At 38.4% G+C, this 26,139-nt stretch overlaps 1 protein-coding gene across 5 annotated transcripts in view; it reads left to right on the top strand.

Moving 5' to 3' along the window:
* Positions 1 to 26,139, top strand: part of FRY (FRY microtubule binding protein) — a 202,456-nt gene that overhangs the window by 51,677 nt on the left and 124,640 nt on the right. For all 5 annotated transcript variants that reach the window (XM_064504948.1, XM_064504947.1, XM_064504949.1 and 2 more), the window contains exons 2-3: positions 7,357 to 7,556; positions 23,425 to 23,478. In XM_064504948.1, coding sequence (XP_064361018.1) covers positions 7,357 to 7,556; positions 23,425 to 23,478 — 254 coding nt within the window. The remainder of the gene's footprint in view (positions 1 to 7,356; positions 7,557 to 23,424; positions 23,479 to 26,139) is intronic.

The raw sequence follows: 26,139 nt of genomic DNA, 5'->3' as shown, positions 1-26,139 counted from the left end.
TAAATATGCCCTTTTTCACATGCTCCTTCTCTCTTCCCAGTGGCATACTTAACAAAGCATCATTTGAACTGGTTATTAAAACGAATATAAAACAGCTGATTGTATGGCCTGTAACAACTTCCGAGGTCCATATAAAAGCTGCTATATGAATCTGCCAAAAGCACTAACGTTGTAGACATAGCTTTCCTTCTCTAGTGCTGGAAACCATTTACACTTCCAACTGCAGTGAAGCTGGCATGCAGTCTCCTAGGGATCAAGAGATGTGTAATTACCTTCTGAATACATGGCTTCCAGATGCAGAGTATTAACTGTGGAACTTTGATGCTACGTTTAGCTGAATCTACTGCTGCAAGACTTCCTCTATTTTAATAAAAATATGTAAAACAAACACCAAACGTAACACATAGGCAAATATTCATATTGCATGAGATTGTTTTCCCTGTGAAGAGTAAGGCCAACATCTGTACCACCATGATTTTCACTTTTACTTACAAAATAGTCTGGAAGTGAGGCTTGGCTGTGCATAGAGTTTATGCTGATCTTTTATTTCTTTAGGGTAAGTTCTCCAGAAAGAGGATCAGAGACACCGAAAGATTAGACATCAGTAGTATCAATTGCTTAATGTGGAGACCTGTGCTTTAAATAAATTTAAGTCATTGATACTATATTTTGTTGGTTAACTTTACGCCTTTATGATTATTTTTTGTTGAAAAAATGCAAATAAATTATGAAAATAATGCTTACATTAAAATAGTACTACCAAATCTTACTCATATGTTGGAATAGCACATTTTTCTTGGGACTCCTACAATTTCTGTCACTAAGATAAAACAGATCTGCTAGATTCTCAGTTTGTTTTTCAGCTAAAGATTCCCTTTTAATTTTATTCTCTTTATCTATCAAACTCACACTATTCCAGGAAAGGTCTCCTTCAAAGGGCAAAACAGCCCTTTTCTGACCTTGGTACAGTGTGTTGTATCTTTGTAAATTAAATCTTTAACAATTTGGGTTTATAATGTATTTTCTTTTTAATAGTATAATTGCAGTTTTAAAGCAAAACACATTTCCTGAGGAGTTATTTCAGCAGATGCATAATTATCCTTAAGGATATGTGGTTTCTCCCTGGCTCTTGGCATGGGAAAAGAATAGATACTGTGTTGGTTTCATCTCAAGGAATTTAAACTGTATATACTTGTGGCCAGAAGACCTTAGTTACAAAGCAAAAGTTTTATCACCCATCCTATGCTGTCTTTGTGCTTTGCATTTCTGTACTGATTGCCTTCAGCTGGAATTGTATGATAATACATGTATTTGATATGCACGGTTTGTTTATGTCGAGCTCCCCTACCCTGTCTCATGGTCTCGGAGTGCCTGAAGTAGTTTCACTAATCTGTCGGCATAGTGTGTACTTGCAGATAAATATAGACATGCAGCCACTCTGTGAGTGGTCATCATCATATGCTGAAGCTAAAAATTACCCCTTTGGTTATGGAAAGGCTGATCTGATCCGGAGGCCTGCTCTAGCTCACACATTGTAGGTCTTCAGCACTTGTCCATTAAAAAAAAAAAGAACTAAAAGAAATGTCTGCCTCAGAGCTGAAAAACTTACAGTGAAGTGTGAAGCAGGATTATGAAACAACTGATTTCCTTTTCAGTGTTAGTTAGAAAAGGATTCTAACTTTTCTAACTTAAGAAGTGGAACGTTTCAGGTATTCACAGTCTCATGGATATTACAGTAGCATGTTGGAGAAAATCCAGTGTGATCAGCTTTGTAAAAGGGCTCGGTAGGTATGAAAATATGGGAAATACATGTTTTGGTTTGTGTTATGAGTTTGTTCTTTGTTGCTAATGTGTAAATTTGACACAGTTAACTAAAAGAATGCAATGTCTGTTTTTTCTGGTTAAAGATATAAGAAACTCACTAACTGTGTTTTACTGGAGTTGTATCCAGGGTTGTGCAGACTCTTAGCTTGTGCGTAATACTTAGATCTTTCTGTTGTTTTGCTTATCTTCGATTTTGAAGAAAAATATCTGTAGTGCAGACCATAGCAGAGACTCTGGTGTGATAATTTTATTTTGTACTTGTCCCCATCACCAGCTGAGTGACGGTGTATGCGTTAAAACTACTGTGCTTTTTTATAGCAGTTTCTATGATCAGGAAAGCAAAAATTGTGGAAAGAGGATCTAATACATGAAAAAAAATTAGCAGGGATTTTAGTTCAAGGATGCTTTCTGTGGCAATAGTATATGGCTGTGCTTACAAGAGCTTGGTGATATTGCATTGCTATTTCTGTATTTCCTTTTTGTTTTGAAATGTTTTCAAGTATAGAAAGTCAAGAAAATCTTAAGTAACCTGAACTATATGAAAATGTTCTGTAGGAAATCATTATCATGCAAAGTGCAGCTTATTGCACATACAGTAGAAAAGAGGAAATATGTCTTGGTAACAAGAAAATGGGTTGATTAAGAGACGTAGCCCTCGGATGGAATTACACACAAAAATGGTACAGACACCTTCTAGTTGCTTGTATATAGGTAATCTCTTGCACATATTTTTCTAGGATAGGAGCTTTCAATATGTGCAGAACTTTCTAAAAGTGCCCTACAGATTCCCTGCTATTGCAGGGCCTTCAGGCATCCAGGTTGCCATGGTCTCCTGTTCTCTGCATGTGGTCCACCATTCAGTCTGCTGGGGAATGAGCTACTTTCGTCTAAGTGTCTACTTTAGGATGATACTTGCGTGGTCACCAATAACCTATAGTATGTTAAGAGTTTGGAGTAGATGTTTCAGTGGTCCGTTCAAGTAGTATTCTTGGTGTAGAAGAACATTCTTGTTTTGAAATTGTATAGTTAAAACTTAGTCAATGAAATCAACAGTTAGAATTGAGTACGCCCTGCTTCCCCCATATCTTCTGCATAAATCCATGCAAACTTTATGTGGTGATTTCTCACCAAGAATTACACATCTTATTTAATGGAGAAGTGTTTCACTGGCAGAGAGATGGCAAAAATGGGCATATTTTATTACTAATTTTTAAGCCCTACATTGTAATGTATAAACATAAAGGGGCCAACCATGGACATCTTTAAGGCTGGTATTTCTTAAATTTTGAGTTCTTGGGTTTCCAGTTTTATGTTTAAGAGGCAAAAGGTTTTTTTTTTACAATGAGCTTTGTAGACCTTTCGCTCTAGCAAAATGAACATTATTCTGTTAAGGCTCATGCATCATCAGTATAGATGTCAGTGATAATCTAGTTGCTAGGCCAGATTTTTGCAATGCAGATATCAAGCCTACACAAATACTTGAGATAATGGAATTGAACAGATGTATTAGAAAGCCAAACTTGTGTATAATAGCTTGTGACCAACTTGTGATCAACTTGAATCCTCATAATGGTGGCAATGTTAACTTCCACATTGAAGATGCTTATATGGAGTTGACACTACAAAATGTTATTTTTAAATTTTGAACTAAATAAATGTCATATGTCAGTCATTTCTAGAATTGCTGTAATTGCTGTAGCAATGATAAATATTAGCCCCCAGAACATCATTTGACCTTCCTGTGAGGGAAAGGATGTACAGTTCCACATTGCACAGAAGAGCTAAAATAAAAGTTTTTGGTACACCAAAAAATCCCACAAAAATAACTGTGTTTCTCTCCTGCAGTGTGCAAACAATTGATTTTTCAGTTAGGTGCCTGAATGAAAAATAGCTTGGATTGATCTATAATAATTTCTTCATTTTTTCTCAGTGAAATGAAAAATGGAAAATACTTGCCTCAAATTAAGAGAATGCCCAGATCACAAGGTGTGGAGTCATTTGTCTTTAGCTGTCTGGTATTTCTGGCTTTATTCACATTTGAGTATTTTCTGAAAAGGGGAATAGCTGTAACGAGAAAAACATATGAGATCAAACTCAGAATGCATCTCTAGACCCCAGCTGAGTTGTGAAGTGCAGTGCATCCGTCCTTGGTCGAAGACAGGCATGGTCAAAGGATGCTGAGAGTCACTAATACGACCTGGTGATTTCAATACCACCAACCTGATGATCATAAGGGATACCAGGGCTTGGTTTATTTCTTCCCTGTAAGAAAAATATAAGCATTGGTGTACAGCAAGGAGGAGCATCAAAAAGAGAGTCTAAGATCAGCCTGTGTCACAATAGCATGGTTGTGTAAAGGCTACCTAGCAGGAATGATGATTAGGATTTGTGTCCTCTTGAATAGAGAAGGAAATTGAATTCAGATGTCTCCAGGATTTTGGGTGAGTGTCGTAATGGCAGGAGGATGAATGGCTGCTCCCAGGGAATGCAATTAGGTTTTTTAAACTTAATTTCATAAAGATATGAGGTGTGCATGTTCTCACACACTGTCTTGCTTCCATCCATCCCTCCTTCTCTCCCTCTTTCTGCCAGTCCCTCTTTCTGCCAGTCCCTTAATAACTTTTGAACTTCGTAGCCCATTTAAACCAAAATTGCCTGTGGAACAGATGCCAAGTTTGCATTTGATTAGATTCCTGTGGAGTCCTTCAAGAGAGAGTCTCGGATTATTGCCATGGTCAGAGAAAGGCAGCAGCACCGGAGGGCTGTGTGTTTTGCTTGGCAGAGGCTGGCTGGCAGCACGTATGCACAGCCATGGCTGCAGAGCCCTGGGAGGGAGGCTAAGCGATGGCTGGGGGGAGCCTGAGATAGCAACAAGGGGGGAGGGCAGGACAACAAAGGACATAAATCTACAAGAAAACTGATTTCACTGCTCACAGAAAGCCATTTATCCTAATTAAACACTTGGCAATCAAACTAATTTCATGGGTAGTTCTGAGCCGATCAAAACCACATATTTGGCAAATATATTAGTAATTGTAAAAATATTGTCTGACTCCTTTCTAAAACTATTTGGGGAGAAATTTTCATGACCTAATAGGTTTGAGAGTCCATATAAATTTGCCTTTGATCCATTGCATTCCATTAGCCTCACGCCTAAACTTTAGGAGCGCCTAGGTGATGACAAGAGAGGAGTTGTAATTACACTCTTGTTTGGTGGCTCTTTTCTCATTACTCTGAAGTTGATGATTATTCGGAACAACTGTGTATTTTTAGAAACAGTTTTGTGTAATATAAATGTAAAAGTGTTCTATATAACTTGTTTTATGCAAAGGATCATACTGCAAGCAAAATTCAGTGATCGTGTTTTAGTCCTGAAAAATCAAGTGAAACTTTGCAGGAAGAAAATCTAACTGAATGGAAAAGGTGGTGCAGCTGTGCTAAAGAGTCATGATGTCTCTGTCAATTAGGGGAGTTATTTTCAAGGTGAAGTGTGATATGAATTGGATGTGTTATACTTGCAGAATAATAGTTACACAAACAAAAGCATTTCTATCCCACATTTTAGCCATGTAGCAGACTTCTAAGCTTGATTTTCTAAAGAAAAATATGTTCTCTTTTATCCACTGCAGTTTTTTATTTTTCAGTATATGAACTTGGGGTCTAATTCCGCCACATCCTGAACACTCTCGAATGATAATGTAATCATTGGGATTGAGATTGTTTAGGTTTTTGCAGCAATGAAATGTTAAAATATTTAGGAGAGATCTAAAATCACATTTACTCTTAAAGTAATCTCATGTAGTTAGTAGCTGACAATTACTTTCAGTAGTAGTTGCAATTCTGTCCCTCAAAATGAAATGCTAAAGGCATTGGATTTGTGGCATCCACCATTGTAGCTCATTCTTCTTTCTTTCTTTCTTCACAACTTGGAAGCAACGTACAATGTAACACTTAGGAATGCCATGCTTTGGAGAAATGGTATTAGCTTGTGATATTTTCCACATTTTGTATTGCATTAAAATACCTCTGTGCCAGTCACCAGCAGTGGTCACAGGTGTTACAAAGCTTGCTTTGCATTCAGAATGGCAAATTACTGGTCCTTCCAGTGTTTTTTTACTTGCTACTTCTGACATCTCTGCAAAGCCAACAGAGGATGCTACCAGCGTCTTCCTGAAGACCAGACATGACTCCTACTACCAATAAGAACTAAGCCTGACTATTTCAGTTTGGGAATTTTATGCGTAGAACAATAGTATTTGGACTGGTTTTATTTTCAAAGTATTTCAATTTAATTTTTTCAGTTTTAATTCAGTTTCCCAGAAGAAGAGGAACTAGAGCTATGTATAATATATATTATCTTGGACCAGTTATAGGGAATGACAGAATAATTTAGATTGGAAGGGATCTCGGGAGGACATTTGGCCCAACCCCTGCTCAAAGCAGGTTAAACTAGATCAGGGTGCTCATGAACTTGTCCAGTTGAGTTTTGAATATCCCCATGGTGGGAGTTTCCACAGTCTCTCTGAACAACCTGGGCTAGTGTTTGACCACTCTCACAGTGGAAATTTTTTTCCGTACATCCAACTTGAATTTACTCTATTCCAACTTGTGTCCATTGGCTCTTGTCCTGTCACTGTCCACCTCCAAGAAGAATTGGGCTCCATCTCCTTTGTACCTTCTCATTAGATAGTTTAGAATTGCAATAAGATCTCCCTTATCCTTCTTCTGAGGCTGAAGCAACCCAGCTGTCCCAGCCTGTCCTCATATACCATGTGCTTAAGCCCCCAATCATCTTCAAGGCGCTCCACTAGCCTCACTCCAGTATAGCAAAGTCTTCCTTGTACTGGGGAGCCTGAAACTGTACACAGTACTCCAGACGTGATCTCACAAGTGCCAAATGTGACTGTAGTGTTTGGAACTTTCAGGAGAGCTAAAAAATAATTGACATTTTTCGGCCATGGAAAACATTTTATGCCTGACTCTTTTCCTACAAGATTTATACTGATGAAGTTCCATGTTTTTAACAGCATACTTCTCAACTGCCTTCTCTATAAATGAGAAGAAAGTCAGGCCTTTAGAACTTACCTTAGTCAAAAAGGCATACTTCTGACTTATGTGGGGATAGATCAGTTTGAATAGCAATAAATAATAAATTATTTATTTGACAACTGAATGAGAGATCTGGCATAGAAGATAAAAAGATAAGAAATGAGACTGCTATTCAGAGAATTCGCTATTAGCAGGTCTTACAATGTGAGAAATGGGCATAGAGTAGGCTCTGCATAGTAACCACTACTCAATTTTAATATATAAGGTTTCATCTTTGGTTTCTTCTGCTAGTCTAGATTATGTAAAGTTTACATGTAACTATATATTAACTATAACTTGGAGATTGTATTTGCAAATTGTGTGCTTCTTTGATTATCAACTAGTCTCTGGCTTTGCTCTGCCAGTATAGTAGGGTGGGATGCTGTGATAAAGTCAAGACATGTTGAATTTCCGAAAAGTAAATGTGTCTCTTTTACCTTTCAGCTTCTCCGGTTGGTAACGGATATATCAAGCCACCCGTCCCACCTGTTTCCGGCACACAGAGAGAGAAGGGACCTCCAGTCATGTTGCCTGTCAGCGTTGACCCAGACAGTAAACCAGGCGAATATGTCCTGAAGAGCTTGTTTGTTAACTTTACTACTCAGGCTGAACGCAAGATCCGCATCATCATGGCAGAGCCTCTTGTGAGTAAAAAGGAAATTCTAAGTATATAGATACCTTGCTTTGAGTTCATTTTCAGGCTTGCTCTACAATGCAGAATATTTGCTTCTAGTCTACATTATATTTTGACAGTGTTTCCCAAATGATAAGATATGCTACTATGGCAATTAGAAGGTCGTGGGAGAGGAGAGAGATATGCAAGATATGCCAAGGGGGTGACATGAAAAGGAATGAATATGTTATTTTTGTTTGCAATGTGGGCACATGCTAATGTGTTTGAGAGGCAGAAGGGATGTCAGTGTAGATTTCTTGGTTGGGAGGGATGTCACATGAGGCAAAATAGAAAACAGAAAATGCTCAAATATGGTAAAGACAATATTTCAGAATATTATTGGATTTCCAAACCTAAAAAATGAAAATCAATAGCACTATTGCCTCCTATTTTGCTTCTGTGACAGTAGCAGGTTTCACAACCTAATAAAGTGCTCCAGCACCTCATTTTCCAGATACAAAAAAAAATAGCATTTGAAAAAAGGAGTTACATTACAAGGTCTAGCAAAGTCAGTATGAGAAACAGCATTGCTTATATGCAAATTTGGGCAAATATATAAATACCTTTGTTCCAAACTGTCTTATGTAACTGAACTTCTGGGATTCTGCTCCTTTAACTTGAGACTACATTTTATATACCTTTTTGTGAATTTGAATAGGCAAGAATAGTTTTGTAGCCTACATTTTAGTTCTGACAATGTAAAAATTAAAAAATTAAAATAAGCAGGAACCTAGATTTCTGAGTTGTAAGGAAATATCTTGCAACATTTTTGTTATAAAGCACAGTATCGAATAGTTAGATCAATTCCCCATTTTGGGTCTGGAGGTTCTGAAGAGTAAAATTAAGATTGTCTTGATTCTAGTGAAATCTGTTTAGTTCTGTGCCTTGGTTTAGATTCAGAAGTATTTGACATAGTTGGAAAGTTTCTCCAGGCTTTCCGCTTAAAACATTAGGTAGATGCAAGATGAGAGAAATATCATACATAATGTAGAAATAACACAAAAAAGCTAAAAGGAAAATTCTCATTTCTCTTCTTTCAAGAGTCCCCTCCAAATCACAAAAAAATAGAATAATGAAACTAACAACTAACAATCATGCTGCAGGTCTTTAAAAAGAAAGGGTGACAGCATCTATTTAGTCCTATCCTCTCTTCATATGACCTACAGTGAACAGCTTTAAAATTTAAAACCAGAATTGGTTGTGAAATTATTTGACAGGAAGAGAAAGAACAGAGAGACCATGTACTGAGAAATACCATTTCCTTGGGGGACCTCTGTTACTCTTAACCACTTACCGCTGCATTTTCATTCACTGTTTCAGAAATAGACATAAACTACTGACCCTGACTTTCCCCCATTTCACCTGGTGCTAAAATGATTACACTTGCTGTGTGTTGATATATTCTTTTTGTCTCTTTGTGAAACTGTGAATGTCTGAATGTTGATCTTTTTCCAGAGATTGTTCAGTGAAATTTTATTTGGTAAATTCAGTGTCGAATGTACAAATATGACGAGACTAGAATTTCACTTCTCTTCAATATTTTCGGAACATTTTTCTTATAAAGTCCAATTATGAGAAACTAACAATAATTCAATGACATATTCACATCTAATTTAATATGAATAGAGCTTATAAGGTATAACATGCTGCTATTTGAGGGTGACTGTGACAAATGTGTAAGTAGGCTTTTATAGAGATCCAGTCAAGATGATACTGAAATAATTAATTTGTAATGAAAGGAGTGACAAGGGGAAATGGCAAAAAAAATTCTGGAATAGTGATTCAGAAGTTATGTTCACCATTTCTGTGGGGTAGCTGTTGGATGCCTAGCTGCTGTGGTCCCATGTTTCTACTCTGCTGACTAAAACTGTGGTCAGGAAGTTCCCGGGATTTGCAAGACAAAGTTTATAAACTGGTGATGTAAAACCGTCCTTTTTTCTTTTTTCACAATGCAGAGTCCAGTGCTGAGCTCTTTGAGCATTCTGTCCTAATTAAGCTCAAATGTGCTTCAAAGGCAATCAAACTTGCAAAGTGCTCCAACACTGAGATGTTCCTAGTTTGAGTTCCCTAAGTCATTGCAAGATATGACAGTTTAATTCTATGAGTGATAAATATTTAAGATACTTTTAGAGAAGCTAAAAAGATCAGTATTCGAAGTAATTGCTTTTTCCTCTCTTTTATCACAAAGTCTATCACAGATTCAAGCTCTGAAGTTAATATAGGCTTAAATTAAAGATGTATTGATTGTTTTTTTACCTAGGTGTTTCTTTCTGTACACAAATCTTACCTATGTATCATTTCTGATTATCATTACTGTTGTCGGTATGTCTTTTTCTCTCTCAGTTTCTTGGGGTTCCATATGCCCGTTTGATATAGCCATCTCTTTCTTTTGTAAGGTACACAAGGTTCAACCGTAAGTTACAGTGTTCTGACAACTGTGGTGGAAAACTAAATTTGCATCATGCCATGAGTAGAGGGCATAAAAATGTCTTGCTAGTTATTTCCTAGGGCAGCAGTGGAGGGCACTCTACCCATTCCCTCCTGCAGCCCCATGAAATCTCGGCTGGTAGACCAAGATTCCAGCAGCAGAGAACGCCCAGGGCAATGTCACCCATTCCTCCTCCTGCCTTGGCTGTCAACCAAGTATGATTTGATGTTTTGGTTACTGGATCTGGCTGTGATCATCATTAAAACCTGCTCCCCGGTTAATATGTTTTCTAGGCATGAATCTAATATAGACCATCCACTGTTAAGTCTTTAACAAGTTAGAATGGAAACCTTTTGAAAGTTTTCAGATGTGATTTTTTTACTCTATCTGGAGAATATTATACTTGGAATTTCCAGTCAAACTTTTCAGCTTTTTAGAATCTCTGAAATGTAACAAACATCCCAATAATTATATGAAGTTCACAATTATGTGACTAATTTTTTTACTATATTCAGATTGTCAAATCGTATTAATACAAGCTAAGGGTATTGGACAGCAAAATTAATTAAAAGGTATTTTCCAGTTTATAAAATTAAATATATATCTTTTCCTCTTGATAATCTTTTTTTTCTTCTTTTTTTTTTCAAGCAGTAATGCCCTTATAATGAAGTTAGAATAAGGAAACCAGGAAAATGATTTTGCTGGTGCAGATGATGAAATGTATTTAAGTAGCATCCCATAATATGAGAAAACCATAGAAAGCAGTTTCCTTTTTAGGACTGTGGATTATCACTTAGCTTAATAATTCATCCTGTGCATACCGATCAGGCTAGTCTTCAAATACTGCTTTCTGCAGTATTTACAGCTGTAGACATTGATGCAGAATAGTGAGCTACAGAGCCACACTGACAGTGGTTAATGGTTAATTTAGCTGTTGGTAAACTTTCATTATGCTTTTCTCCTGCAAGCATGTTCTTTAACTAAGCTTCTCTGAATTCAGGAACTCTCTGTCCTAATACTTAGCTCAAGAGTAGATCTTACTCCTTAGAGAATTAGGATTATCAGGATAATCATGTATTCTGCCAATAACTTTCTCCCTTCGTTAGGTAGGTTTATCTGGCCTTTGGAAAAAAACTGAACGCAGTTATTTGACTGATACTAGTGTATTTATTACTTGCATTTCTCTAGAAGCTCAAGGAGGTTAAAATGTGGAGTTATTTCAAACAGGGCTGGTGATACAGACAGACAAACAGGTGGTTAGGAAGATTTTGAAAGGGTAAGAATAATGCAAGTTTGTTTTTGCAAAGACTCATCAACATGTATAATGTCCTAGCTGTCTGATTAGCTTTAATCTAGGCTCAACTTTCTTTAGGCATTGCAGAAGGAGGACTTGGCAAAAAAGGAAGAAGGTTTTATGCTTTTGAAGATTGAGGCTGTGATACCTAGTAAGGTGTACGTAGACTACAATAATGCCAGGCATAATGTAGAATTTCCCCATTTACCTGGACTGAAATTCCAGCGGCATCACGTGAGGAATGACTCCTTCTTTGTGCCCGCTTATAATAAGATATATTAGCATTACCGATTTTTTACATTGAAGTCCTCATTAATAGTTCAGCAAAAATGGGGGCTTGGGATCCTCTATTTATTCACAGTGCACAGGTAGGGGTTACTGTCAGGAACAAAAAACAAAGAAATATCCTCTTCAAGATCTTCTTCTGTAGAGAAACTATGCTACAAACATACCATATTCACGTTCTCATCTGTCTTAATGCACCTCATTGTCACTTGGTATCATTCAAGCATTGTGTTGCTCATAATTAACATAATTATTTTATCCCACTAGTGTCTGTGGTACTCAAGATTCTCTAGAACACATGTGGGCAGTATATCTCAGCCCTAGAGAATATCATAATTCTGTATTTCTACAATGTTTTTATTTAGTATTTAAATGGTGTAGATAAATATTAGTGGATTAGTTATTTTAGACCCCATTGTGACAAACAGTGTATAGGACATTAAGATTATCTGTTCCTTCAGTAGTTGTTTCTGAAGTACTTGAGATGTTTCTTTGGAAATTCTGCCTCACTTTATTACACTGTGCTGAGAACTGTCCTCTCTTCTTTTGTAAGAAAGGCAAGGCACCTACACATACTTTTACAAACAAATATGTAACCTCTATATCCGATCCTTCATTATATGAAGACCTACAGATATGTTACAGATGCACCAGATAGCTTGTTGAATGGGGAAGGTCTGTCAGTCACTGTCCTCAGGGGAAAGCCCCATCTCCTAGTGCTCCCAGAAGCTGTCAGCTCAGCAGGGTTTCTTTGCTGCAGGTCATTGACTGTATCTTAGGTCAGCTTTTTAGACTAACAGTTGATGTCAATATTTTATTCAATTCCCAGGTGTGCCTAAGGACTAGGTTTGATTTCTGTATGGCTTGTCCCCTTGGTTCTGTATCTTTTTTCTCAGACTTTCCATCAGCTAACTTTGCGCTTCAGAAAATCAGCCAAGCAAAACAGTGGTCTTGTCTTCACTCACCTCTCCTTCACTAACCAGCTTTTGTTGGAACTTCACTGCCTCTCCAAGTAGAGTCCAGCCTTCCCAAACTCCCTGTTACATACCTAGGCTCTGCTAGGAACAGTGCAGCCCAAGCTGGGCCAGATCAGCTTGTCCTTTCCCCCAGAAGGAAAAGAGACAGCTAAGCCTGGGAAAAAAATTTCTCCGTGGAATAAGCAACATCCACTCATTTAACCAAAGGAAGTGAAGGCAGAAGAATGTAGGAAAAAATCTTCTATACTGCAAAAGGAGTGTGTGAAATACAGCAAAGACAACTCCAGTAGCATAAAAAGCCTTATGTTCCTCTTCCACTCACTATCTTAGAAATAACATGCTCCTCTAGTTATCTTGATATATATCTCAGGCTGAGAGCTCCAGAAGAAACCCAGCACTGTACAGAGCAGTATCCCTCTAGGGATGATCACCTTGAACCTCAGGACAGTTATCATCCTGAAAGACCTAGAAAGGTTCATGTGATTGAACCTGTGGCAGTGGCCACAGATGGGATGTCTACTATGTAGTCCAGGGAGAGATATCATACAGTTAAAACACAGGAACTGTGAGGAAGAGTTTGAAAGACACAGGTGGAGAAGGGTACAGTAGGAGACAAATTTAGGGCTTCAGAAGTAATTGGGGAGTGCAGGAGGAGGATGGATACAGGATACAACATGGGTCAGATTCCAGATTCCATATGAGACTGAGGGAAAAGTTCATCCCATTTTAGCAATCAGGAAGTAAAAGGATACATTTTTGCATAGGCATTTGCAACTGGATTCATGCCCATGAAAACTCCCATTCATTTCAGAGCCAGGCAGTGTCAACAGGAGTTTTCTCAGTGATCTCACAGTTTCCATAGCTGGACGTATGGGCAGAATACTGTTTGAGGCTGCAGATCTCGTTCTGACAGCAAACCTTTCTGGGATGCTCCCTGTCCCTGGGCCTCTCTCCTGCATGGATACAGCTGGAGAATAGTCAGTGGTGCATGTAGTGGTTCAAATTGCTAAGGGGATTTAACATCAAAGACAGATTCAATCCAATGTCACTGAGGCTGTCCCTCTATATCACCTATTGGCTGGTGTTTGCAAATATAACAGAAAAACTGCCACACGCCCTTAACTGCATTTCTGTATCATTTAAGAATATTGGTTATTACCACTATCCAGAAAATGGAAGTCATGTTGCAATCATCTCAGGCCATCCTTATCACTGGTCTGACATCATAGAAGCCAGAAGGAAAACCAAGTATCTATTTTGGTAGCATTCTTGCAAGATCAGTAGCAATTGTTAAAGAAATATCTGTATTTTTGCAACAGCTTCATCCTTTGGGGTCACATTTAAAGTAAATAAGCTGCTCAGTCAAGATTGCTGTGTGTTTTAAAATTTAAATTCTTGTGCTCTTTTCCAGGGCCTGAATCTGGCATGGTACAGTTCACACATTAGACAGCTTGACTTATTCCATCAGTTTTGCCTGTACTGGAGTCTACCTATCTGTTAACATTGCAAATATAAGACAAACTTAACTACTTTCTTTAGCTACTCTCCCAGTATGGAAACCTGCCTGATAACATCTTGTGTCCTTAGCTGACCCTGCGGTACGAATGGGAGCACTGGCTTTTATGACCATCTTGCATGTAGTAAAAGAGTACTGAAGGCCAATACTAGATCAGCAGGAGCATCCTGAGATCCTCTTTTAAAGTTTGTCACACCAGTACCAGTAAGTGGGAGGAAAAGGTTTCAGATAAGTCACCTGGGGGCAAGTCTGTTATGGTACAGCTACAGCCTTTGAGGTAAAGTACATAGCCAAGAGAGCCCCCAGAAAAGAGAGAAAGGATGTTTAAAGAGAACTAACTACAGTCAGTCCACAGAATCTATCCAGTTCAGCTTATAAGCATACCTCTCCTTATCTACTTTCTTAGTCTGTGTAAATAAACACAAAGTTGATGAAAATAAGTGGCTACCTCACATTAAAGAAGCAGTGACTCCAGACACTACAGGCTGTTACCAAGGGTCAGGAGCTGTCATTTGTTACCCTTGGGCTATCTGAAGGTAAAGTGAAATGTGGTTATTATTTACAGAGCTCTGAGGTGTGCCTGAAGCAGCCCTACAATTAAAGTCAAAATTTATTCTGATTAACTGGCAAGGGCTTCCTATAGCTTTGATTAAACTAGGTCACATTAACCTGAACGGGTAGCCAGCTGTCCGGGCCCTGAGGGCACCACCAGCCTGCCTTGTCCCTGTCCAGCCTCCAGGCCTCCCCCACTTTGCCCAGCCTTAGACCCTCATCTCAGCCCAGCCTAGGGCCACCAGTCCCTGCCCTGCAATGCCGCCATGGTGCTGGCTCCAGCCCCACCACAGTCCTGTCCCTACCTGGCCACAGGCCCCCCGACCCCCACTGCAACCCCGACCCGCGGGCACCTGCCTGGTCCCAGGGAGCCAGCAGCCTCGCGGTGCCCTGACACCAGCAAAGCCATGTCAGCACTTCAGAGGTTAGACTTGCTGCAAGTGAAACATGTCCTGCTTAGTGCTTCTTACGGAGACTTGTCTACAAAGCGTTCTTGTTTCCCCTGCATCGGGTTGTTCTTAAGTTTTACAGATGGAGTTCAGCCTTTTTCTGATTGTCTGAGCCTCTATGTGCTTGTGGGATCCTGGTCACAGTAATATTCATTTTAGGGAAGAACCGAATCACTTTCTTTTCTAACCAGAGTTTTGTAGTGGGAGAAAGCCAAAATGATACCACTCCTGGAGTATCTTGAAGTCAAAACAAATGCAGGCATAGTTTGAGGAAAGTCAGACATGTTCTAGTAAACAGATTATTTAATGATAAGGGGGTAAACAGAAGAGAGGATGAAGGTATTGAGAAATGAGTGGTGGGATCACAGACAGTTCTGTATTAGAAATGACTGGGAATTTTAATCCCTCACGCAGCTGTGTCTCAGTACTGGATAGTTGGCAAGACACCTGTCAGCTAATCCTGGATGTCCCTTCTGCATTTTATTCTGTCCTACCTTTTAGCAGAGGTCTAATACTAGTTCTATATTTTCATTTCCAATTCGATATTTCAGTCCCATTCTGTAATTTTATTCTGTTCAGATTTGTGATTTTTTTGGAAGACTGTATTACCATATCTTTTTGACTGTGTTTGGAGTTTTCTTTTGGTATGTTTAGAACTTTAAAGGTTAGTAAAGGAAGTACTTTTTTCTGTTTAATTTGCTGTCTGTGTCCCATGATTGCCGACACCATCCTTTAGAAGAGGTATCTAATAGCCAATTGATGCTGAACAGAGCCACAGGGGAAATCAAGGATGATGTTTGTCTTGCGCTAAATTGGCAATTTATAGACTTTTGAACAAGGCAACCTCCTGACGCGGAAGGAACTGTTGTGAAAACATAGGACACTATTTGCCTGTTTCATACAAGCTTCAGGTGAAAGACATTTGGGAGGGTATAAGAGTAAACAGATTATGCTTTTAAGTCAGAGAATTTGGGTCTTTCAGTTGCTTAGACAGAAATATGGTAGGCTTCTTTGGTGTATGTGGGGGGGGAAACAGTTCCCAAATAGTAAAAAGGCAAGTAAGAGTTGAAAATTATTTCCACAAAAGTTCAGAACTATTTTCAGTACAACCACTTTCTTATGAGTCCGTAGTCTGTGCTTTAGTTCTGCTCAAGAAAGTGAAACGCGAGTGAATCCTCTTGCCAGTTTGGTTGCAGGAACTCGATCAACGCAGGGTCAGCCTGTATCAGTTCTGGTCAAGGGAGGAGGCAGGAGCACGCTGCCAAAAATGGAGGCAGGGATCAGACAGCCAAAATTGTCCCTTTTAGAGGCAGCTGGCAGATAGACCAGCTCAGCTGTATCTTAAAGCTGCATCTGAAGAATAAGTGCTCCTCTGAGGAACAGTGATTTGCGTGCCCAGTGTTCAGAAGCAAATCGACATTGTGACATTTTCTCCTAGATGGTGCAGATACTGGTTTGCAAAACATGTGTATGCAAGATTGGCAGTGATACGTTTACTGATCCTTATATGCACAAAATAACTAATGTCAAAATCAAAAATCTAGCATTTTTGATCTAGCTGTGTTTGCAGCAGACCATTTCCTGCGAAGCACTGGCCACCCTCCTTTCCTACTAAAAAGATTATTAAGATTGGGGTGTTCAAGATCTTTCAGGGCTTAGGTGATCATTCATAGTCATCAGGAAAGAACAATGTTTGTTTTGTTTCTTAAGATCATCTTTACAAGTACTTTCTGCATTTTTTCAGCCATGATGTTTGAATATGGCCTATATTTATTCCATTTTACATAAATAGGTTACACAGATATAATAGTTATTTAAATGTTTCTTAAAATTTTTTAATGGTCCATTCTTCTGCTGTTTCCTTTTGGTAGCTCTTCCATGCCAGAGGACTACTCACTAGAGTATATTTGGCTGCTTTTTAGCATGGAATGCAAAAATGATATTTTGTATCAAAATATTAGTGTCCGCTATGACCTTATAAAAATATAGGTTCTCTCCAAGTCAGTAACATGGGGCCTAGTTGTAGTTCGGTGGGAATAACGTGTCTAATGGTTGCTGAGAACGGAACTAACTGTCATGTTAGTGGCATTACATATCATTACAATATGGTGACACAATGAAGTCTAATATGCACTACAGCATCCTTTAGTTTTCATGTTTCCCTGAACATTCAGTTTTGTGACAGGCGGTTGAGAAAAGCTGTCCCTGTGTAAATTTACACAATTATATTTGTGTAGCAACTCCAAAAAAGCATTAATGTATTAACTGGTAAAAGTAGCTGACTGACATTGGAGAAGTATTTTAGTGTGAGCATATGAACAGGGCTTTTGATGGATATGTTACTTTTTAGATAAATTATAAATGTTATATTTAGTATATTATTATAAATATAATAAAATATCAATCTGCCATTGCCTGTTCATCGTATTCTGTGTTGATAGATTCTATTAATGTTTTCACAACAGCAGTGACACTCAGAAAGGAAACTAATTTTTAGGTGAGCATTTCATTTTGTAAGCATTGTCAATTCAAAAAGATAGGATATAATTTTTTTTTGAAAAATGATAGTTTCAAATGTTAAAGGCAAAATTGTCTTTGCTGATCTTTACAGTTCATCTCTAATGCATATTCATGGGAGTTTCCAGTGTGAACAAATAGAGATTATACAACTGAAGGGTCAACTTCAGACACAAAATAAGGATGTTTAGCTTAGTGATTAAAAATTTGAATGTTACTATGGAGAGTCTATTATTCTGAAGTTATCTGAAGATTTTTACAGTCCAGAAGGCTGTGGGCTTTTTCAAATTAATCAAAACTTTCTTTATTCATATTTTGTGGTTGTAGCTTTTGGCTCCACATTCAGCCTACCTATTCATACAAGATTTGGAAGACATTTCTGTAGAATGTATTATAGCTACAGAGACTCAAAAAGAGTCAACTCATAATATAAAAGGGCCTCTCTGCCATTTCTGAATTGGGTGGGCAAGAAAATAAATAAAAATAAAATGGTGCCTTAAGGCTGGAAAACATTTTAACTTTTTTAAAAAACTTTTAAATGAATCTATCTCCAGGGCAATTAGACTGCCATGGAATCTATTACTCAAAGGCAATTTCATTTTATTATGCTTTTTAACCTTGTCTTTGCTTTGCATGAACCTTTGGTACATGATGAAAATGTCTGCCAGGAATACAAAAATATTTTATACAGTAGTTGCCATAGCAACAATATCCAAAATATTGCATAGAATGAAAAAAAATTGATTTATAAGGATATTAGAACTAAGTGGTAAAGAATAAGCAAGGAGTTAACACTAGATAAGAAGAAATGATCTATTACATAAAGAAAAAATGCTTAAAGCACTAGCACATAGTTGAGATAAGATGGAACAGGAAGGCTCTTTCAGATAACAGAAAAACCTTTCCTGAATTCTGATGTTCTGTGCTAAGACAGTGGTGTTCAGTGCTAGATACAGGCAAGAATCAGAAAGGAAAAAAAAATGAGGCAAATGAGAGATATTTATTATCTTAAAATTCTCTCTGTGATGGCCAGAGCTGTCTTTGAATTTCCTCAGCAGTGTCTTCCTCATGCTATCATTTGTTATATGCATCATGCAGGGAATCATCCTTTCATACTTTTAGGAACCCCTAGGCACTAAAAACATGCTTGTATCTGCCCCTTTGTCTTTACTCAGTTCATTATCTAATCATTAATAATATAGTAAATAATAATAACTTCTATTCTGAGTTTTCCTAACTCTCCAGTCTCCAAATTTGGCTTTAGCAGGCTATGGCCATTCACTGCAGCAGCACAGTGAGGAGCTCCACTGTGGGCACCCTGTTCCCGAACTGGGACTGCTGGGAGTGTGTGCGGAGGCACTTGGCTTCCCACAGTGAGCCTGGGTCCAGCTGGGCTGAGCCTGAGCCGAATTCACGGCAGGCAGAGTCAGGGCACTGTCATGCTCAGGAAGAGCCAAGGAGACAGTGGTGAGAGCAGCCACGCTAACAGGGACCAAAGAAGAGACAGAGGCAGCTGCAGCAGCAGCTGCTGCCTGGCCAAGAGCACAGAGAGAGGGAAAAGAGGCAGAAACAGCAGTAGGTTCAGGATGGGGTGAAGGGAAGAAAAAGGCCACAGTGAAAGCCATAGACCAGAGATCTTGGAAGCTATGGCAACAAAACCATTCCTGGCATTTATTAGGTGTCCTCAACTGTGTCCATTCCTGGGCTGCCTTCTGCTGCTGCTGCCACCCAGCCTGTTGCACAGCCTGTGACCCGTTTCTGTAGTAAATGTCCCGCAGTTGGGAAAGCCCTGGTCTGTTCCCCTATAAGGTCCTATGGGCAGGGACTGCTCACAGCTTATGGTGTGTAGCACATTTCAGCTGCAGTCTTGGTTGGATGTATCTTATCATTGTTCTGTATAGAAATAGATAGTAATAGCCATAACATTAATAAAACATTGACTGCAGTGAGGGAGACTTCCAAGATAAGAAGCATTTCCAGTCAAAATGAAAGCAACATGAGGATAGCAACCCATATGGTTTTAGGGGAAATTCTGATCCTGCATTTGGAAAACATACTCCGATTCAGATGTCACAAACTGAATTTCCTTTTGGGTCCTAAATTCGCCAAGAAAGCAACAATAATCAAGTTCAAGAAGCAGAAGTAATGCTATATGTTTACTGAAGGTCAAATTCAATTACTGAATATTGAAATTATGAAACGAGCTATACAAACAAGACCTCTTGGAGAATAGTCTAGTGTACTGAGCAATTTCTTTTTGTGAAAATGAGCTCTATTATCAGATTGCTCTTAAATTGTGTGAATGGCTCACTTATGGACTCCAGAGCACTAAAGAAGTACTTCAGTTTGCAGCATTGCTTTCTGAGCAAGTTAACCTTATTCAGTGATCCTTTCCTCAAGATGCTCTGTTTCAAATTTCAGTTAAGTGCTTATTTTTTCTTTATTACTGGTGAGTTGTATCTACAGCTCTCAAAAAGTGATTATGAGAATAGCTGTACTTTTAAAAAAATAAATTCCAACATTGTCATCACCTAAGTGCTTTCTGACTGCAAACAAAGGAGGATTTTCACAATGTGATTCAGGGCAATACTCCAAAGTAAGCTTGACTCAGTTTTTGCTTGCTTAGCCTATCTCTGAAAGAAGTAATAAACTGTCATTATCAAGAAAAGAAAGAAAGTATTTCAAAACTTACTGTAAATATCAAATGTAATTATACGAGAATGCAAGTAAATATAATAATGAAATTAGTAACGCATTAATTTTACTGTAAAAAAGTTGCACAATATGAGGACAGCAATTAAGCATGAAGAGACACAAATTGTCATTAAGGCTTCCCGGTTCCATATTGATGGCCCTTTGTGCAGAGGTATAGAAGGAAGCTTTTCACTTACCTTGAAGTAAACTTGTTAAAAACTGCAGTAATGGTACTCACAAGAGTACCTAAGTAGGAAGGAATATTTCATGGGCAAGTCATTAAAGAACTCAAACACCTAAAGGATAGGTGCTACAATACCTAACTTGATTTTAAAGTTGAAAAGATGATTTAGGCATTTCATGGTGAAATCAAAATGGCTTTCACAGTTAGCAGGAAACTGTATACATTTTAGCACTGCCTAAAATACAGGCGGAACACTTGTCATGTTAACTAAAATCTCTATTTATGGAGTTTTTACCTGCAGAATTTGTTTTACTAATGTGTGCCTAGTCCAGCTGGTCAGACTGTAAGACACCTATGCTGTTATTCCAAAATGAATCTGTCATTCACAGTGAACCTAGTTATGAGGAAGACATTGAAGTGTATTCTGGTTGTTAGAGTATGGATTAATTGATTATGCATTCCCTTTTACTTTCAGGTAACAAGCTGGTGTGGGTAGCATTGCTTTTTTATGTAAATACTCTGTAATTTTTTTATGTAATACTCTGATGTAAGGGAACATAGAACATAGCTCGGGCAGGATTTCAGTGTGGTTTGTTCTCCTATCAGGAAGTGTGAAACTCATGCAGGCGACCTTGCAGGAAACCCTGTTTCCTAGCAGGCTGCTAGTTGACTGGAAGCTGAGGCAGATACTGAGAAAGAATTAGACTGTTGAGGGAGTCTGTGATTCTGTTTTTTATTTTATCTATTAAAAGATATTTAAACAGTTCTTACAGCAAGAGTTGAGTTGCATTGCCCTCTCAGGATGGAGGTGTTTTTCACTAACTCAGAGCCCCTCAGCCCCTGGGGAAAGGCACAGTCATTTGTGCCTGGAGCATTTGTGAGGTTTGAATACTTCCAGAGATAGGCAACAGGCAACTGGGACCTTTTCTGGACTGTAGTTTCAGACTTAGGTTCTCAGAGCAGATTTTGTTTCATCTAACTTTGCCTATCGTAAAAATAAGCATGTAATGAGGAATCCCACCCCTCATTTCTGCCTAAGACACCAAAGGCATCTTCTGCACCCACCGAAGGCATCTTCTGCAGCATTTCAGCTTCTGCGCTAAAAGCCAAGCATTGCATTGTTAGGCATTGTGACCTAAAACTTTTGGATGACAAAGTCCTCTTTATTGAAATGGACCTTAAGAAGCTTCTCTGTGGTAAAACAGAGCTTCTGTAACAGAATCAGAAATTTAATTAGAAAGAAAAAAAATTTATGTGGTATTTCTTTTCTAAATTGCCACTGATTCTCAGGATGTTGGTTTGTCCATGACTGAATACTAGTTTTGAAAGATTATTTGCTTTAGTTTTCAGTGTGCAGCAGTAGATAAAAGTATTACCACCCATGAGACAGAACTAGGTAGAGAAGGACAGGTGGAGAGGTTGAAGAGGAGAATTGTGGAGTAGTTTCATATGTCTGTTACTAGGCTACAAGATTTTATTGTGTGTCTTCATTATCTGTCATAAGGCTCTAATTAATAGTTGTTGTACCACCGACATAACTTGGAGAAGTCACTTTGTATGTTAGAGCTAACAGTGAAAATATTGATGGTTGTCCTCAGTAAATCAGTGACTCAGTAGAAAAAATTGTTGATTTTTCTATTTGGTAGGTAGTCAGGGGATACCGTGGTCACCCTGCAGCCAGCCTCCTTGCCAGCTGGCATTAAGAGTGTATCAGCATAATTAAATTCAAAATCAGTCAGCAGATTATACTGAACAATATTTTCTTCAGAGAAAAACATTGAATAATAGAAATGTTTGCACCACTGTAAGTCTTTCCATTCTGTCATCTCAGCAGCTTTACACATTTCTTTCTTTTGCACCTCACATCCCCTGGCAGTGATAGTGTTTTGCCTGTTACCTTAACAGATGCTGATGAGTGTAATGGTTTGCTGAAAACTGAACAGCAAATCTCATGCTGAGCTGGTGGGAGTGCCCAGATCTTGTGGTCGCAGAAGAAGAAAGGTATATGATTTATGGAAGAGAGGGAAGAAGGAAAAGGAGCTGACACGTTTCAGACACAAGAAGCAGTAGCAGAATTCAGTGCCGAATTGGGGGGTGACATTTTTTTCAGACTGTCGTGCATCTGCCTTCATGTATTGTTTATTTTCCCTGCAGCTCAGAAAATTCATGTTTTGTATTCTGTCGGCTATATCTAGAATACTGAGCTATGTACTTCCATACACCCCAGGAACTGAGCCTGGTTGGCAAGAAAACATAAAGATAAATCCATCTTCACACATGGGAGCTCCTTCCAAGCTGTGCAGTCCTCTTAGGCCCCCCGAGTCCTTGGAGAGCGTGTCCTGAGACACAGCGGACACCAAAAATCTGCTTCCATTGCTGGTTCTGCGGCTGCTTTACATCTCTGAGGAAATTTAAGTCAACACCTATGGAGCAAAAATGCATTATTTCTTGTGAATAATACAGCCATTTTTCCACAATTATCTTCACTAAAAATGAAGCTTGTGATATTTGATTGCTTGTTCTGTAATCACCTTTCTTTCCGTGTGCTTTGTGATGTGATATGTATAAACATTTTTGCATTGCCTAGCAGTACTGTAACAAGGCATCCTGTACCTAAATACAGCTTCTTGGTTATGTATTAGAGGAAATATTGGGTACACTTTACAATTTGGAAAGAATTTATGGTTGTCAGTCTGTAACTCAGGCATAATAAATGTTAATCATTTCCTCTCTTTGAAAGACACTAAAGATGCTGTTTTAGTATTAGTTCATAGGCATGCAGATGGCTTCTTTGTATATGAAACAAATAGTATCTCCAGCATTAAAGCTGATCAGGAGGGAAATTATATGAGTGAAAATCTATCAGAAAAATAATAGTAGAATTGCTAGAATGTATGATAATATTAATCTTAAGTAATACATATTTAATACATTTGCTTTCAGGAAAAGCCACTGACCAAATCTCTGCAACGAGGAGAAGACCCCCAGTTTGATCAAGTAAGTAACTTCAAATGCTGCTTTCCATTTCTGATTTCCATTTCTCAGGCTATAAACTGAATACTTGGAAAGCAGTCTCATGTCCTGATAATGCTGTTATGCCATACTGCAAAAGCAAAATCTTTCAATGTACTTAAGTAGAATTATGAGCGCTCTGTCTAAAAGTTTTATTTTCAGATTAGGAGGCTTTTCCATGATTTCCGAACTTACTGTTTTTGGCATAGTACTTACTGATTTTTTCTGCTTATTGGACACGTATTATTTCCTGTCTATTTCCTCTGGTGGAGGTTTTGCAGCAACCTTTTCATGTTTTCAGTATATCTCCTTTTTGCAACAGGCTTATGGTCCCAGGTATTTCTTTTATGGGTGTTTCTTTTTTGGTAAACATAAGGGCCTTCAGAATCATTGTCATTGCCTTCTGTCTCTTCAGTGTTTTTTGTATCTGTAGCTGTGACCCAGCACAACTTATGTGTATGTGGCACTTCACATAGGCTGAGCCATCCTACTGTTTTTAAAATTGAGCATAAATTCAGTTGTCAGGATTAATGCCTATATGTGACAAGGTAAATAACAATTAGAGGAAAGCAGCAGGCAGAGAAAAGGAATTAAAAATTAAAATAGAATTTAAATTATGAATTAGCTTTTATTTGATAAAACTTTTGTAAAATTTTATTTAATAAAATGAAATTTATACCTGGTATGAGGTTAATAAATGGATTATGTGACCAAAGATGCACTAACTATTAAAAAAAGCACAATGGTAGTATATACACTTTTTACTGATGATGCAAGAGAATTAATTTTTGTAAGCAGTCTGTTTCTTAGAAAAAAATGTATCTATCGAGAAAAAATTCCTAAATAAATAACCTGGTTTTATACAAAGAAAGATTAGGAACAGAAATACAGTTGTTAAGTAATTTAAGTTGCATAAAGGTTGCCAAAACTCGCTCCCAACAGAGGAGGTGTGTCTTAACTAAGCTCTTTGCTGCTCCACCATTCCTGCCTCAGCGCCTACTGCTGAGCTTCCTGCTGTCACTGTCACCATCAGCTGGGACTGCCAGCACTACTGCACTGTTCGTGGTGCCCAAAATACAGAAATAGGGACAGAAATAGGAGAAATAGGAGAAGCAGCAGCAACAGAGACAACTTTGGAAGCAACTACGGCAAATGCTGCATGCTATGGGTACCATATTGATTAGCTTAACTTTGCGGGAGGGGATAGGTATGGGCAGGACTTCAGAACCTGAAATGAATTTGACTTGATTTATTGTATTTTCTGGTACATGAGATGCATTGTATCAGAAGCAAAAGATGCCTGTGAGACCCTGGCAGCCTTCAGAAAGGCTCACTTGTTAATTTTAGTGTGACGAAGTGAAGCTCTCTAGGTTCTTCTGTAGCTTCTTTATGGGGAGAAGCAGCCTGCTCCAGGAGCAGTTCAGATCAGGAGCGATGGCAGGACTTCTGCCTTGTCCTCGGGAGCTCCTTGCCCATCTCTGCTGACTATGGAGGGAGCCAGCAGGGAAGCCCGCGCCTGTACGCTAAGTAAGCTGCTTTGTAAGCTAGGCACCCCTGGCTGCCTAATGAAAATTTTTGTGGTATTTTTGACCTTAATTTCAGGTTTTTACTTTTTTTCCCTTCCTGTGGGAAAAGAGTTGCACATAAATGGGAAAGAATAACAAATTAAGCTGCCCATATGCAAACCCTGTCATAGTGTTCCTGCAGTGTGTTAAACAAATACATAACTTTGTGCATAGTGGGTGGCCGTGATTTGATTAAATATTCATGCTTAGGCAAACTGTGGCCCCTTACAAGGATGAATTAGAAGATTTATGGTTCTTCTAGTTATTGCTGAGTAGACAGAAAACTGAACAACATCAATAAATTCAGGATGAGAATAGTGCATGCTTCCTAGAGTGAAGCAATTATGTATTTCCAGCTGTAGCAACTGACTATGAATGTTGGGAGGGGAACAGATACAGACAACAAACAAACAAAAGCAAATTTTTGCTGTACGCAACAGTTGTATACAATTCTGTCCGTGTGTCTGCCTGTAGTCCTACCTATCTAGCTATTTGTAGAGAGTTAGTAGAAAAGTATATAGCCAAGCTTGCCTTAGACTTCCTGTCAGAAGACCTTGTCTTCAGTTGCTTGAAATTTTCCAAACTCTCCAGGTTCAAATTTTCAAACTAGCTGTCTGCCTCAGCCTGCTTTGCTGGCAGCATTTCACTTTTCAGGTGTCACGTTGTTTTACTCTTGAGCAGTACAACCATTCTGAGGTCTTCTAGTGCTTCATGATTGGAAGGTGAGGCCTGAAATGTGTGAGATTGATGTGACTACTCTCAAGAATGTGGTTCGAACCTCTCAAAATCATCTTAATTTGGTTAAATTCAAGTCAGATTTTAATTGGAAAAATTGTAGTTCACACTAGAGATTTGATAGAACTCAGCTAGAGTAGAGAGAGTAAAACAGAGCAATGAATTTATTTTATAAATTAACTCAGATGTTTAAAGAGCATATGGGAAGAAGGAAAACCAGGTTGATAATCCCTTGCTTCTTTCTTCCAGTTAATGTGTGAAATGCTTTGGCATTTATTCCTCGAACACTCAAAAAGTCATCTAGCAAAACCAGGAAAGGCCATACATGACATTCCAGACATTTTTA

Source organism: Dromaius novaehollandiae, chromosome 1 (genome assembly GCF_036370855.1).
Source record: "Dromaius novaehollandiae isolate bDroNov1 chromosome 1, bDroNov1.hap1, whole genome shotgun sequence".
Taxonomy (NCBI): Eukaryota; Metazoa; Chordata; class Aves; order Casuariiformes; family Dromaiidae; genus Dromaius; species Dromaius novaehollandiae.
This window is presented reverse-complemented; position numbering and strand designations above follow the sequence as displayed.